Raw genomic sequence first — 15555 nt, 5'->3', positions numbered from 1 at the left:
TACGTGAACCTCAAAAGTTACTATGAAATATTTTGGACTTATCCTCCAGACCACTTCTACTCACTCACTCCTACCCATTTTGTACTCTATTCTACTGGCCCCGGTTATACACAGAAGAGAAATGTCCTCCCTTCCTCCTCCTGCCATAGCCAACAGCAACTCCTACTTTCAAGGTCTCCCTCTACTCCACTTCCTCTGTAAAACCTTCCCCAAACAGACTAGCCAGCTGGCTCACTGAGCTCTCTCCCACCTTAACCCTATGGCATTCCTCCTTCACAGCACAGCTGAGTATCTCATGCTACGGTCATATGGACATCTGTCTCATGAGGTTTCTCCCTCAGACACTGGGGTGGTGCTTCCCCAAGGGGATCACAAATTATTAGGGGGAAACAAAGCATATTGTTTTAAGCTTATTGCCAAGCAAAAAGGGGAACTAATGAACCCTAGCGAGAATCAAGATGGTGATGACTCTCACTTAACCACAAATTCCCTGGAGCAAGTCAATTGTCAGAAAGTTAGACATTCCCCGGACACAAGTGGAGAAGAAAGCCTAGGGCCAGCCTGTGGAAATAAACATGGGGGGCTGAACAGCACCAAAAATACTTTAAGAGCTTTCACTCAGTACTCTGGCAAATGCCATAGGCACTTACTACTCAGTCATATGAGGTGGGGGCTGGAGGGTGGGGGCAATGGCCAAGGCAAAGAGGAGAAGACCAAAGGAATGCATGCTGCTGACAGATTTTCCCAGAGACCTACCTTACTAATCAGTTTGCTATGTGGGGCTAACTAAGCCTAGGTCGGCTAACACAAGGATTACCTAGTTAATAGCCACCAGTAAGCCACAGACCCCTGTGCAACACAGTAAGCATATTTTGAGGTGCCTGCCTACCTGCCGGGCCCCTTCTTGGGAATTGCTCCCCCTCTTCTATCATGGTTGATCAAGCCAGACACTGGACCCAAGCTGAGCCTATTCGACCGTCTCTGCCAGGAACATGGAGTGTGAGTAATGAGAGACTGAATGTATCTAACAGCAGCAGAGTAAGGGCCACAGCGAGTCAAAGTCACATGCAAACCTCTGTAACAGAGGAACGAAAACAGGAAAGCAGAGGAAGGAAGCAGTACTACAGAAAAAAAGAAGTGAGAAGGTATACAGCTTGTGAGAAAATTACTGACAGAAAGACACAGAAATACACAGAAGACAGGAGAGACAGAGACAAGGGGGCGGAGACAGAGAGAAGGGAACAAAAAAAGAGAGAGAGAAAGATGGATCTACACACAGAAAAAGAAACTATCTCACAATGTCCTTGCTGTGCTCACTGTGCTCCCGGTTTGTAGCACCAAGATGTGGCCATGAGATGGAGGAGAGAGGCTGGCAGAACCCTCGGCCTGACTGACAGGCACTCCCCCTTGCTTCTGCTCCATCTCCTTTCCTGCTACGAATTTCCCCCGTGGCTGGGTACTCTCTGCACACGGTGGAAATTCAATGCCTAGTGTCGAAGGAATGAGTGAAGGTGGCACCTCATGGAAGTCCCTGCAAAGCCCCTTCTGAAAGACCAGCTGGCAGGGTACAAAAGAGCCTGGTCACATGGGTTGCCTCTGGGTAGGAAGACTAAAACTTGGAGAGGGAGGGAGACTTTTTCCATTATATACCCTTTTATACATTGACTTATTTACCCTGCAATAGAAATAAAAATACTTAATTAACGTGCAGTCAGAGAGCAGGGTCAGGAGTAGGGTGGGGTTGAGTAAGCTGCCTAGGGCATGAAAGTTAAGGAGGCCTCACTGTCAGAGCCACTGGGCAAATCATTCTGAAATGCTGGCCCCAAGTGCCTTGCTTGTTTTACCCAACTCTCAGCCCTGCCAGAGTGAAGAGAGCTCTGAAAACCGTCTACCAAGCAGAAGTCATCAGAAAGTATTCCAGATTCTAATTCAGAAACAAAATTTCATCATCTGATCCCACCCCTCTATGCCCCCCAGGACTTCCATCCCCAACTAGCACCAATGAGTATCAGAGCTCAAACAGAAGAAAGCAGGGCTGGATTCAACGACCACAATGAGAACATCCAAGCCTTCCCTCTTCTCCTGATCTCATTTCCTTGCTAGAAAGCCTGCACCAGTGAGTGTGGGACTCATATGAGGGTCTTCAAAGCTCTCTGGGGGTTTGTTGCTGAGAAAGTACTTAAATAGCAGACCCAAACCCAAAGCAGAAACAACAAATCCCCAAGTCTCTCTGTGGCAAAGACTGCTAGTTATCTTCCATTTTTCCTTAGTAATAAAAATCGTAGCTGGAGTCATGGCTGCCAAAATAAAGTTTACATTTCCCAGCCTCTCTTGCAGGCAGGTATGGCCAGGTAACTAGGTTCTTGCCCCAGAGATGTAAGCAAAGTTTTAAATGAATAAGACCTCGGGAAGTATCTTTGAAGGATGGGGTGTACCTTTCTTTATCCTTCCTGTCTACAATGCAGACCTGACAGCTAGAGCCTGATTAACACTCTTGAACCACCGGCTAAGAGTCACATGCTGAGGATGGCAGAATAGTAGGGCAGAAGGAAAGAACCTGGCCCCCTGAAGAATTATGATGTCATCTTACAAGCCTCGCACTGCCTTTTATTATGAGAGAGAAATCAATTTCAATATGTTTGAGCTATGCTACTTATGGTTTTCAGTTGTTTAAAACATAAACAAATCCGTAATAATACATGCGTCCTCAGACAGACTTGCACCTCTCATACTCTCTGATGAGGAGCTGGCCTGATGATCTGAAGCTGTAGTCCCAGTCATGCTGACAGTCACAGCTCTCTCCTCCTACAGGAAACAGGGAGGAGCAGGAACCCTTCCAATTCCTCCCACAAACAGGTGTTGCTAAGAAGCATTCAAAGACAGAGAAGCGTAATCCTTAATAACAACAAAAAATAGCTACAAGGTGGGAAATGAAAAAAATCGGGGGAAAAAAATCATCTACAAGTCTATTAAGAGAGAAATGTTCTACAACAGTCCAGGGGAGAAAAACACTTCCAAATGGAAATCCCATGATCAGGATCTACCTCTTAGGATGTGTATGAATATGTAATGTACATGCCTTTTTTAAAAGCCTCCTTGTTTTTAATTATACAAATATACACATTTAGTCTTAGTATCAAAATATTCAAACTTTATATAGGGTTAGAGCACAGGATCTTTGAGCAACTGTGGTCAAGATCCAGTTCTCCTTTGGCCTGTCACTGTCAGAACATGAAAGCCATCTGTCCACATCAATGACTGACCAAAATAGAGAAGAATCCTTTCTACTCAGACCTCTGCCCAGGCCCAAGTTCAAGGCAGCAAGGGACAATAGAAAGCTATTCAGAAACCATCCAGTGTTTCTTCACTCCAGTCTCACGCTTGGCAGTATTCCTCCCTTTCCTCTTCCTCCTCACTGCTAGCCTCACTGAGCAAACTCTAAGGGGCAATGGAGTCTCAGGCGTTAGCAGGCCTCTGCTTCGATACCGCTGTGTCAGTGCTGAACTGACTCCCATGTTGAAATCTTCATGGCAAATAATCATCAGTGATGTGTGTGAGGTTACATAACAGTCAGGATCCAACAAAGAAAAATGGACCGACAACATCTAAGCCAGAAACATACACTTCTGCAGTCGTTCTCTTACAATGCTGGGCACCTGGCCAGAGAGGGGACCTATGTACCTCAATAACTGCCATTTCTGCTCACAATCTCATAAGTGAATAAGAGCCCCTATGCATAATGAGTTCAGTCGGCAGCCTGAGGCCCCACCTCAAGAGTCCAAGACCCCAGAACGCATATGAGCAGAATGCACCTTCAGGACGAGTTTCTCAACCTCAGATCTACTGACATTTGGGGGCTGGTAAGCCTTTGCTGTACAGGGCTGTGCTGTGTGTTCCAGGATGTTCAGCAGCACCCTTGGCCTCTACCCATTAGATGTCAGTAGCACACCCTCCCAAAAGCTGTGATGACCAAAAATGACTCCAGACCTTGCTAAATGGTTCAACTCCAGTTGAGAACCACTGCTCTAAGAAAATGAGTAATTAAGATAGCCTAAAATCCAAAAGAAAGCTGCTTGTATCTCCTTGCCCAGAGTAACTTAGTAGTGGGGGTGGAGGGCTGCTAGAAAGCCAGCATCTGAAACAGCAATGTCTTCAGGGACCAAGAAGGTAATACAAATGAGCAATAAGTAATGCCAAGAATGTCTGGGTATAAAACAGGAGGGAATGGAGGGCTGCAATGAACTGGAAACTATGTGCTCCATGTAAAGGAAACGATCACTACTCAAACGCAGCTGATTGTGTCAGGCAGGAATTTGGGTCCAAAGTTGCCAGAAATTTTGATTTTTCAAGAGAAAGGGTAAGTCCTGATTTTCAAATGTTGGTAAGTCAAAATTGTTGCGAACACTTTGTAAGCCCAACAATACATCTGTGAGCCAAGTCTGGCCCATGGGCCACCAGCTTGCGGCTCTACCCTAGAGTTGTTTATATGAAGACCGCCTGGACCGTTATTTCTAGAATGGAACATTAACTGTATAGCCTGTCATGGTTAAAACTTCTTTAGGCAGTCTCCCAACCAACAACCTAGACTCCTCTCATGTCTCAGTTTCAAGACTAATTTAATGTACTCGCTTCAACAGCACATATACTAAAATTGGAACAATACAGAAAAGATTAGCATGGTCCCTGCACAAGGATGACACGCAAATTCATGAAGCCTTCCATATTAAAAAGAGAGAGAGAGAGGTCCTACCCAAAATCTCACCCTGGATTCAGTGTAGATCTTCGCATTTCCCTAATTATGACGTAACTGGTTTCTTCCAATTTGTTTCTTGAGCCTAGGCCAGTCTCATCGCCACTCCTGCCCAAGTAGACTCTCTCCAGCACATCATAGTTTTGCTGGATGATCCATCAGCCTGATTGTACACCCTCAGTTCCAAGAAGAGAATTAAGCTGAACCCTAAAGCCTAGTAGGTTAGGATGGGATAAGGTTTTATGTTTTGGCCCCACCTCTGACAAGTTCCTGTCCTCAGGCCTGCATTATGGAAAAGGCTACACTTCTGGGACATGGGGCTTGCAGGAATTCAGATTCTGAGAAATCTGGGTAAAAGTACATTTGAATGAAAAAAGCTATGAGATACCACGACTGCACTTCTAGGAGGTGAGGTCTCTCCTCCAATCAAAAGATGTGTTCCTGGGGTGGGGATGGGCTTCCTAAGCACAAAAACAACAGTAGAAATCATAAAGGTTATTCTTGGAATTCATCCTAAGGCTATCTCAGGACCAATGCACAGGCACTCTCAGGTGCTCAAAAAAGAGTACAAACTCACAAAACCTTCTAGAAAGCAACTGGGTAACACATGAAGAACCTCGAAACAGTTTATTTCTATAGACTTGGGGGTTTCTCTTATATAATTCTATCCTATGAAAATATGCAACAATCTGAAAATGATTTATGTACAAAGATCCCCACAGCATTATTTATAATAACATTCTAGAACACTTAGTATGTGCCAGGCAGAGATGTACTATATATGTACTGATTCATTTATCCCTCACAACAATCTCTTCAGATAGGTACAATCAATATTTCCATTTCACAAGTGAGAAAAAAAAGGCAACAGCCAACTAACCCCTCCAAGGTCTGCAGCTACTTGATGGAAAAGCCAGAAACAAACCCAGTCTGGTACAAGAGCCTGTGATCTTAACCACTGTACCACACTTTCAGGAACTACCTACACGTCCCCAAACCACGTTTTCTAAGAATATTTGATGAAGGGATTAAATAACGAAAAATTTTAAAAGCCATATACAAGCCACAAAGAATATGATCTCAAGGGTACTTTTTAAAAATTATAAATATGCACAGAAAAAAAATACTGGAAGGTATTTTACACAAATAGAAGAAATAGTTCTCCAGGAGATAAAATCATGGGGTGATTTTAGTTTAGTTTTTTGGTTTTGGGGTTTGGTTTTTTTTTTGCATTTTTCAAATTGTCTGTAAAGTCAATTACCTTTTAATTAAGAAAAAAAAGAGACACACGCTACTTTAAAAAAATGTTTCTTTTGAAGAACATTCCACAAAAACAGGGAATGTTTTTAGCTTAAGTTTATAAATTATAGCTTAAGTTTAAAAAGCAGAATATAAAGTTATACGCAAAGTATGATGCCAATTCTATGAAAGAAAGAAATGAAGACAGGAATGAACTATTAAAAATGCTCATCTCTTGGTGGGAAATTAAGGGTGATTTGAGGCTAAGTTAATTTTCTCCTTAATGAATATATTTTATAATCAGAAAGTTATTCCCTTTATTACAGAGCTCAATCAGACCAGAGTCCCCCTGGCCAAACCCTATCAGTTTTACATCGGTCTGAGTACCGACCTTCCCTCCTCCCAGGCGTATCTGTGGAGGGGAGCCCTTTAACATTTCTTTTTAACAAATTCCTTAAAGTTATGAGCCACAGTGTACTGTATAATCCCTAATTGCTAACTCCACCGTGCTCTCAGTCTATTTTTAACACTGTGGATAAACTACATACAGTGCCAACACTTTTGCAAGCAGAGATACGGAAAGAACAGAGTATAATTAAGCGCCTTGGCAGCACAGTGCTAAGAAATACGGAGAATTCTGGGCTACTTCTCAGCTAAAATACTACCTCTACATGACTGGGCAAATTCACAGCAATCTTCTCTTCCTTTCAGTGATTTCACACAGAATCCCTCCTTACTACCTGACAGAAAAAGTAAAAAAAGAGGGATCCACTGGGATCTCTTAGGTTCTGCCCTCAGAAACCCAAACATGGGGTAGAAGCCATCCACCTTCCTCTAACTGGCCCCAGGCAGACCTTGTTTGCAAAGTCAGTGTAAAGAAATCTGAAACATCAGTGGGAAAAAGCCATTTTGGTGTTTAGAACATCTGCTGCTTAGAACCAGCTGTAGAGAGTGATAGTGGCAGGAAGGAGTGGCCCTGTGGACCTAAGAGATAACACCTTGGGACCCCAACAACCTTGAGAAGCCGATTTCCTCACTGACACCTTTAAACTGGTTTACAATTAAAAGCTGGAAAACAAAATAACTTTTTTTTTTAGAGCAAAAGAATAAAGGCCTCAGCATTTAGGTTTTTTCTGGGTTAAGTTACAACTAATGATGTTGACTCTATTCAAAACACCTGACAAGACAAATATAAGACACACACCATCCTGTCACACAGACTGGGGAACAGAACTCAGGGACAGCCAAGAGTGGATGGAATATGAGGCAACAAAAGCCACAAAAACAGATTCAAACTTCTCCCACCCCCGTCTTTTACCCTTACTTATCTCAGGACCAAATGACTCTGGTGAAATTACTTCTTCAAAAGGTATGACACCTCTCTTCCCTCACAAAAAGCAAAATATGCTGTTCAAATGTAAGGTACCATTTAGCATTACAACTAACTCACCCCCACATACTCCCTGACTAAGCCCCCAGACTTACATATGCAAGCAGCAGCGATGAGACGGCAGGCCAGGTACGGGGGATCACAGTTGGGAAAGGAGGGCTGGATGATGTAGTTGGCAAAGGTGATGGCAATGATGGCCTGACTGGTGGGCTCAACGATTAGCAGAGAGGCCCACAGGCGGATGAAGGCAATGAAGCCCCCAAAGGCTTCTAGGATATAAGCGTAGCTGGCCCCAGATTTAGTGATGGTGGTCCCCAATTCTGCATAGCAAAGGGCACCCACAATGGAGAAAAGCCCGCCAACGGCCCATACAGCCAGTGACAACCCATAGGAGGCCGTGTATACTAGCACGCCCTTGGGTGAAACAAAAATTCCTGAACCGATCATGTTGCCCACCACTAGGCTGACCCCATTCAGCAGAGAAATCTCCTTCTTCAGCTGCATAGTTTCTGTGGTCTCCTGTGGTGGCACGTTGACATTTTTTTCTCTGGGTTGGCCATCCTCAGGAATGAAATGATTCGCGGACGTGGGCCTCTCCAGCTCACTGGCTTCCATGGCAAATGGTTCCTTCACACCTGTGTTTTCTGTGGCCTGGCAAAGAATATAAGTATGTCAGTCTAGGGCAGGAGCTGGTGAGGCTTTGGTTTAGACTTGCAAGGCAAGCAGATTTCCCTGCACACTGTTTGTGCAGGAACAACATGCCTCATACACAGACTTAAATACCATGAGCCTGTCTGTTTCCACCACAGGACTCAGGGAAATGGAGTTAAACAGACCTCTTCTGCTCCCAAAAAAGACACCAGGAGAGCTCAGGCATGATAGGATGGCGAATTCCAAAAAGAGGTACCTGGCTTGACATCCAGAGTAGGCTGGCATTAGGTTCATCCACAGCACAGATTTTCCCTGCGATGTAACTTTTGCTCTGTTCTTACCACCTAAAAACCTGCAAACCTGCCCTACAGAGAAGACCAGCATCCCAGTACCAGGTTCCCAGCCCTAGCCAGGCAGACAGGCTTCTCACTATCCATACCCAGGTAACCCTGCCCACTCATCCCCACCCAAACATAAACGGGGACTTCTGCAGTGTCCAGCCACATGTGAAGAGGTCTGCAGCTACTCGCAGACTGGCAAAGAACATGAGCAGGTGGTGGGTTGGGCTAGGAAGATGCTGAGACAAAGGCATATCCCTATTGCAGAGACTAGACCAAAAAGATGACCTTCATGAAAATACACACCCATGTGTTGCTGTGTCCACAATATCCACCTTACTTTGTACACTGCTGCTTGCCCACTCAACACCTTTCTCTTTCCAAAGTGTCTGGAAGAAAGGAATAACATAAGACCATATAGAGAAACGGTATCCAGAGGCACCCTAACCCAGGGTTCATTTGTTATTGGCTTATTTGCTTACCTCAACATGCCCCTCACTACCATATGGGTGGGATTACAAAGAGATTCTCCCAGTACAAGACCCAAGAGTCTTGACAACCAATCAAAGCTTTAAAGTTTCTCTTATCCACAGATCTGGCATTGGAAGCATCCTGTAGAGAGACAGTATGCACGCACACATGCGTACACACACGCGCACACACACACACACATAGTATCTTTGGATCAGAGTCAGGTCAGTCCAGAAACCTCATGGAAGTTAGATTTCACATCAATCTACCGACAAAGGACCCGGAATCTGTCAGAGAAAGACAATCAACTTCCTGACCTTCCACTCAGCATGGCCCTCTTCCTGCCTCAATTCCTGTGCCCCAGGAGTCAGGAATTCAGATCCCCTACTCCTAACTTATCTTCTGGAGAAAGGAATCTGGCAGGTCATTTGATTTGATTCCCGCCCAAGAGTCAGTCCTTTATAAAAAGTCACAGAGATGACTTCCTTGGCTAAGAATGAGATGACTACAGTATCTTCCCAGAAGCGAGAACTTTGCCTCACTGAGCTCAGAGCAAGGGAACCATGGCCACTTTAGAGTAGTTCTCAGGGAAAATTCCGATCTCTACAAGCCTCACCCAAAACTCCTGCCTTACCTGTCCCAGTCTCCTTCCTGAGTCTAGACCTGAGCCCAAGTGGAAAAGCTCCTCTGGGGCACTAGCGAGCTCCCAGAGGAGCTGAGCCAGCCTATCTCTGCTTAGGAGAGGCCTGGCTTTAAGGTGACACCACTTTTCCTTTTGCTCTTGGCACCAAGCCATTCAGGTTTCCCTATGCAGGCACACAGGGGCATATTTGTTTTCACATGTCTGTCAGGTGAGCCCAGGCATCCATGAAAACAAAACCAGGAAATAGCCAGGGAGCCTATATTCTCACGTAAGAGCCAGGTGCAGAGACTTAGGTTGCCCTTTTTCACCCAACTCAACACAGAGGCAAACAGAAAAACTGGCCCCAGTGACCACTCCGGCCTTCCCCTATTCCACTGGACCCTAGCTAGGGTATGGGATGCAGGTAGGAGAGGGAATCAACCTGGTACTTTTCTGACTTCTGACACCAGATATGTGGGTTTTCTACACAGTAAGCAATTTCGCAACACCAGCTGGGTGTCCTATGATTTAACTCGATCTGAAACAATCTACGTGGAGACAGCATCAGATACCATGGGTAAAGGGCTCAGCCCTACAAAACCACCCGCTACCACCATTTCAGATGCCAATCTCAAGGCTAAGTTGTTACCAGTGCTTTTGACTGGCTATAAATCAAAGGTTTCCAATACACCCTCCTCGGGTTCAATTAATTTGCTAGAGCAGCTCACAGAATTCAGGAAAACTTACTAGATTACCAGTTTATTATAAAAAGATATAACTCAGGAACAGCCAGAAGGAAGAGATGCATAGGGAAAGGTATGTGAGTTTCCATGCTATCTCTGGATGCGTCTCTCCCAGCACCTCCACATGTTCACTACCCCAGAAGCTCCCCAAGCCCCGATCTTTCAGATTTTTTATGGAGGCTAATTAAAAAAGGCACAAATGATTAAATCATTGATCACTGGTGATTGGTTCAACCTCCAGTTCCTCTCCCCTCCCCAGAGGTCAAGACTGGTCTGAACATTCCAACTCTAATTACAGAGTTGGTTTCTTGGCAACCAGCCCCCATCCTTAGAGGAATTAGATGCTTTCCAAAAATCACCTGATTAACATAAACTTGAGTGTGTTGAAAGGGGCTTGTAATATAAATAACAAGACATCTATTTCACTTTTATTGTTCTGGAGCTCTTTCAGGAAGAAAACTGAACATTATAACAAAAAATGCCCCAAGATTCTTATGTAGGAAATTACAGGAGCTGTGTGACAGAAACAGTGGACCAAGACCAAATTATATTTAATCACAATATCATAGAGAGGGGGAACAAGAGAGGTAAGCTCACTACACTGGAAAATAAAATCTAGTATAAAATGGAATTTCCTTGACTTCAAACTTCCATTGAGGATGCAGAAAGCTGGACTCCGACTCCTATAACAAGAAAAAGTTGGATAATCTACAAAACCATAACTTTTCTTGAAGCCATCAGAGAACTGAACCAACTAGACTGAAAGTTAAGGAAAAAAAGGGGTTCCAAGGAGAGATGCAACCTCTGGCTCACTTATGGCAGAGAGAGAATGATGGGACCAACATAGAAAAGGAAAGAAGAATTCAGGTACAATTTTTAATGAATTACTGAAGGTCAAGTGTGGGTTAGCAAGAGCCATAGACACTCAGGTTTTTCTTCACAGACTTCAGTGGATGCGCATAAGAAATGCTAGGCAGGAGACCAGAGAAACCCTTGCAGTAGTGCTCGCCTGGAGAAAATAGTCACTAAGCTGGGAAAAATACAAAGGTCTATCTACCTGGTCCCTTCTCTAAAGAATAAAAATCTTAAACCCTTGGGGAAAGGGCAGCAAACTGTCACTCCCAGGGCAGCTGGGGCAAGGTGAAAGAAAAATAAAACCACGCTTTAAGCCTGGGGGAGGGGCAGGAAATTCTGAACCAGACCCATAGAGGTGTCCTACCCCTGGGGGCTGGGCAGGATCCTCCAGAAAGAACCATACACAGCCCAGACCAAGGGAAACAGGGCCCGCCTAAGACTGAGACTGAACCAAGACTATAGAGAACCCCTGTACTCCCCACCACCAGATTAGCAAGCACCCAGCAACAAGATTACAGTGGTAGACTGTGCCTTGAGGCACAGATGCAGAAAGATGACCTAAAGCTGATGGTAGGTGAAACATAAACACTGAGGAAAAACTGTCCTTCCAGCAATGAAACCCTAAGCTGTAAGGAAAAGCCAGAGGAATTTGAAGCCCTTGGTGCAACTACGGTAACCACAGCAACAACACAACCCAAACACAACTCACCTCCTAACTGACTCAAACTGCCACACTAACAGCCTAGCAAAAGAAGAGGCATACGCATTTCCCAGAAAAAATACTATGCACCTCAGCCTCTACTATTTAACGTACTACAGCACTCAATAACAAATTACAAGCAACACACGCACACACACACACAAAAGAAAAACAACCCGCTATCAAGAAGCAAAGTAATAAGTAGGAGGAGACTTAGAGATGACTCAGATATTGAAATCATCAGACAGGGACTTTAAAATAACTATGATTATCTGAAAAATAACATAAAAAGAGCCACTTTAACATGGAGAAGGAGCTGCCATCCCAGAGGAACTGCCTTGCTGGTCTTACTCCTCAAACCTTTGGAATGTTAAAACTGGGCAAAATAATCTTTGGACTGAGCCTAAAGCAGCACTGTACTCCAAGTAATTGTTTGCAAGGATAACAAGAAAGCAGCTGAAATTTAAAGATCTTTAAAACTAGCACCGCTATGTTAGCTTATTTGCACCTATAGAAATTTCTTCCTTAGCTTATTGCCTTTCCCTTTCTCATAAATGCCCCTTGCCTTCACCTCCTAATTGCAACACTATCTGGGTCTGTACCTGAATCAGTGCTATTCTTTTGGATTACGAATGCTTGTTGCTTCTCACATTGGCCTTTTATTTGTAGGTTAATAATACATGAAATGTTCTAATAAGAAAGTTGGGCAGGATACACAAACAGATGTGGAATTTCAGCAGAGAAATGAAAACCATAAGAGTCAAAATGGGAAAAAGTGAAAAACTAAAACAGAATAGAGCCTCCAAGAGAGTTATAGGCCAAAATCAAACAGTCTAAGGTAAATATTTTAAAAATACTTTTTTTCACTTATTTTTAATTGCTTTAGAATATAATAGATTGCCTAAAGCAAAAATAGTAGCAATGCATTTACAGCACATATAAAAGTAAAATGCATGACGATAGCATAAACGTAAGAAGAATTCAGTTATACAGTCAGTCATAAGATTCTTATATGTGAAATGATGTAATATTACTTAAAGTAGACTCTGATCAATTAAAGATGTACATTGTAGAACTAGGGCAACCATGAAAAAATAAGAGGTATCAATAATAAGCGAACAGTGGAGATAAAACAGATCATAAAAAATACTCAGTCTAAAAGAAGGCAGAAAAAAGAACATATGGAACAAACAGACAACAGAAAACAACTAGCAAGATGGCAGATTTTAATCCAGCCATACTAATAACATGAAATGTTAATGATCTAAACATACCAATTAAAAGACAGACATTGATAGATTACCTAAAAATGCAAAACCCAATATGCGGTCTATAAGAAACCCATTTTAAAGACATAAATAAGTTACAAGTAAAAAGATGGGAAAAAAAATAAACCACATAAACACTAATCAAAGAAAGGTGGAGTAGCTTTATTAACATAAGACAAAATAGACTTCGGAATAAGAAACATTGCTAGGGATAAAGAAGGATATTACATAATGATAAAGAGGTCAATTCACCAAGAAGATAATTTAACAGACAAATCCATGATTATAGTTACAGACTTCAACACTTCTCTCAGTCATCAACAAAACAAGTAGACAAAATCAGCTAGGACTTAGAAGACCTGAATATGGAATGTGAATTCTGAGAAAAATAAAATTCGTACCTGCAATAGGACTTACCTCCATGCAGGAGATGAGAGGTCAGGGGTGGGAGACAGACTGCCACCCCTCAAGTTTCACAAGATAATATCAACCCTACTATCTACTCAGTTAGTATGAATTCAGTTAGGAATTCTCCCTCAGGATTCCTAACTGAACTCATACTGTGTAGATTCCAATCTTCTTAACAAGGTCTTATCGCTAGAGCCCCTGCTGCAGGCAGTCGCACCCATTGTCCAGAACACTGAATTAGTTGTAGTTTTCTAAACCCTGGAGCCTTAGTTCTAGTTTTGTAAACCCTGGAGCCTATCAGACAAACACATCTTTGCACATGTTGAGCCCTCTGCCTCTAATACTCTTCTCTCACCTTTTCCTCAACCTCCCGGCTGCCATCTTTCTCTATGTATCTCTTTGTGCCCCTAAGGTTTCTACTACATACTTCTGCCTTAGCAGCCACCTCACTCTGTTCCATTTACTTGCCTTCAGTCTCTCCCAACTAGTTTGTAAGCTCCCCAATATAAGACCTACAACAAGATCCATACTCAGTCCGTGATCATTGAATAAAAATATATCGAGGACAGAAAATACTTAGAAAATATACAACAAACTCTACTGAAAGTCTGACACCTTGAGCCACCTGCTCCCCAGAACAGCAGCAACAAAGGCTTCACTAAAGAGAAGTGATCTTTCAAGGAAGCCATTGTGAGACAGTGGTCCCCATTATTTTGTCACAGTACTTGTTCTTAGGGTAACAGGTGATAAAGGAGAAAAAACAATGACAAAAACCTACTATGACAACAATAATGGTTTTTAATTCATTTTCCTTTAATTAGTCACAATAGTACCTACACACACTGTGAAAAAAGCAGTTGATTATTGTGTGAGATGCACTGTTTATCCCGTACCCACAAAGGAGATTGGTGGACTGTCTGCAACAATGGGATGAAAACCACTGATACAAAAAGTTCATAATTAACCCACTATTTCCAGCTAGGTAACTGATATTTGTGAGGAAGGAGGATGCAACAAAATTCTAACAGAGCACCCTCTCTGAATTGGCTTTCCTTTTGCTCTCAAATTTGCCAAAATCTTAACTATGGTGAAAACACAGAGGATTTTTTTTTCACTTTTCTGAGTCTTATACATTTTCCACAATAAATATACATCAATTTTTTAATGCTTAAAGTTTAAAAAATATAAACTTATTGTACTTCTATCAAATAAAAATTATGTGACTCTTTACATTGGTCTTTTCACCTGGAATACCAGGAAATTCATGATAAAATGCAGCACCCAATCTCAGTGAATAAATATCCTCACTTTGCTATCTAGTCTTTTCCATGACTTTGGTTTTTTATTTCTAACAATCTCATTGCAAGTATCTTTAATTATAAACCACCACAATTACTATTTAGAAAGAAATATAGTATAATAAACATATACTTTATATAATAAACAGCTTCTTTACTAGTATCATTTTCATATTGTACACAAATAACTAAAACTCTTTACAAATCACAAAGATCCAAAAAAGCTAACAGAGAACAGACCAATAATATTCACCTGTGAGGAAAAATGCTAACATCACAGTTTCATTAGCCACCTTATCATAAATGGTCAGGTACTGAGAAGAAAATGAGGTCTCCACACCAAGGCCTAATTCCACTTGTCTGTCTTAGCCATTTAATCTCTGCAACAAAGAGTAAGAGGCAAATTATCAAAAAATGAATCTTGAGGGCAGCAGGATGATACTTTCTTTAAAAAAAAAAAAAAATCTAAATTTTACATTCCCAGCAGGGGCAGCACTCAATCACTGAGAAGTTCCATCACACCCACAGCAGGGGTTTAACTGAAGCAACCAGCCCAAATGTGTCAGAGAACTAGCCTGGTCATCTCAAATCATTCATGTCTAGACAGCTGTTGCTCCCCAAGTCCCAGATTCCCATCACTTTCGTAGAAACTTACCCACATCTTGGAGACTACAGCAGGAAGCATAAAGAATAGAGATTAGGAAATTTCCTGTACCAAAAAGTGCCAAGGAGGTCAGTCACATAACTGGTATTTATTTTGTGCTGCAATAAAAATATGTCCACAGCAAGACAAGGAATGAGGAAGACAGGAGAAAATCGGGC

At 42.5% G+C, this 15555-nt stretch overlaps 1 protein-coding gene and 1 non-coding gene across 2 annotated transcripts in view; one reads left to right on the top strand and one right to left on the bottom strand.

The window, feature by feature from the left end:
* Nucleotides 1-15555, bottom strand: part of SLC7A6 (solute carrier family 7 member 6) — a 28651-nt gene that overhangs the window by 11715 nt on the left and 1381 nt on the right. The window contains exons 2-4 of the mRNA XM_039851842.1: nt 14987-15113; nt 8675-8757; nt 7475-8030 (exon numbers count right to left, since the gene is read on the bottom strand). Of these exons, the coding sequence (XP_039707776.1) occupies nt 7475-7994 (520 nt within the window). The 5' untranslated portion in view covers nt 7995-8030; nt 8675-8757; nt 14987-15113. The remainder of the gene's footprint in view (nt 1-7474; nt 8031-8674; nt 8758-14986; nt 15114-15555) is intronic.
* On the top strand, nt 4622-4728 carry LOC120593980 (U6 spliceosomal RNA). Its single transcript, XR_005650476.1, has one exon. It is a non-coding gene; the product is annotated as a U6 spliceosomal RNA (small nuclear RNA).

The sequence above is a fragment of the Pteropus medius genome, unplaced genomic scaffold, assembly GCF_902729225.1.
Source record: "Pteropus medius unplaced genomic scaffold, Ma_sr-lr_union100, whole genome shotgun sequence".
In the NCBI taxonomy this organism is placed as follows: domain Eukaryota; kingdom Metazoa; phylum Chordata; class Mammalia; order Chiroptera; family Pteropodidae; genus Pteropus; species Pteropus medius.
The sequence above is the reverse complement of the archived record's forward strand: the minus strand, read 5'-3'. Positions and strand labels throughout refer to the sequence as shown.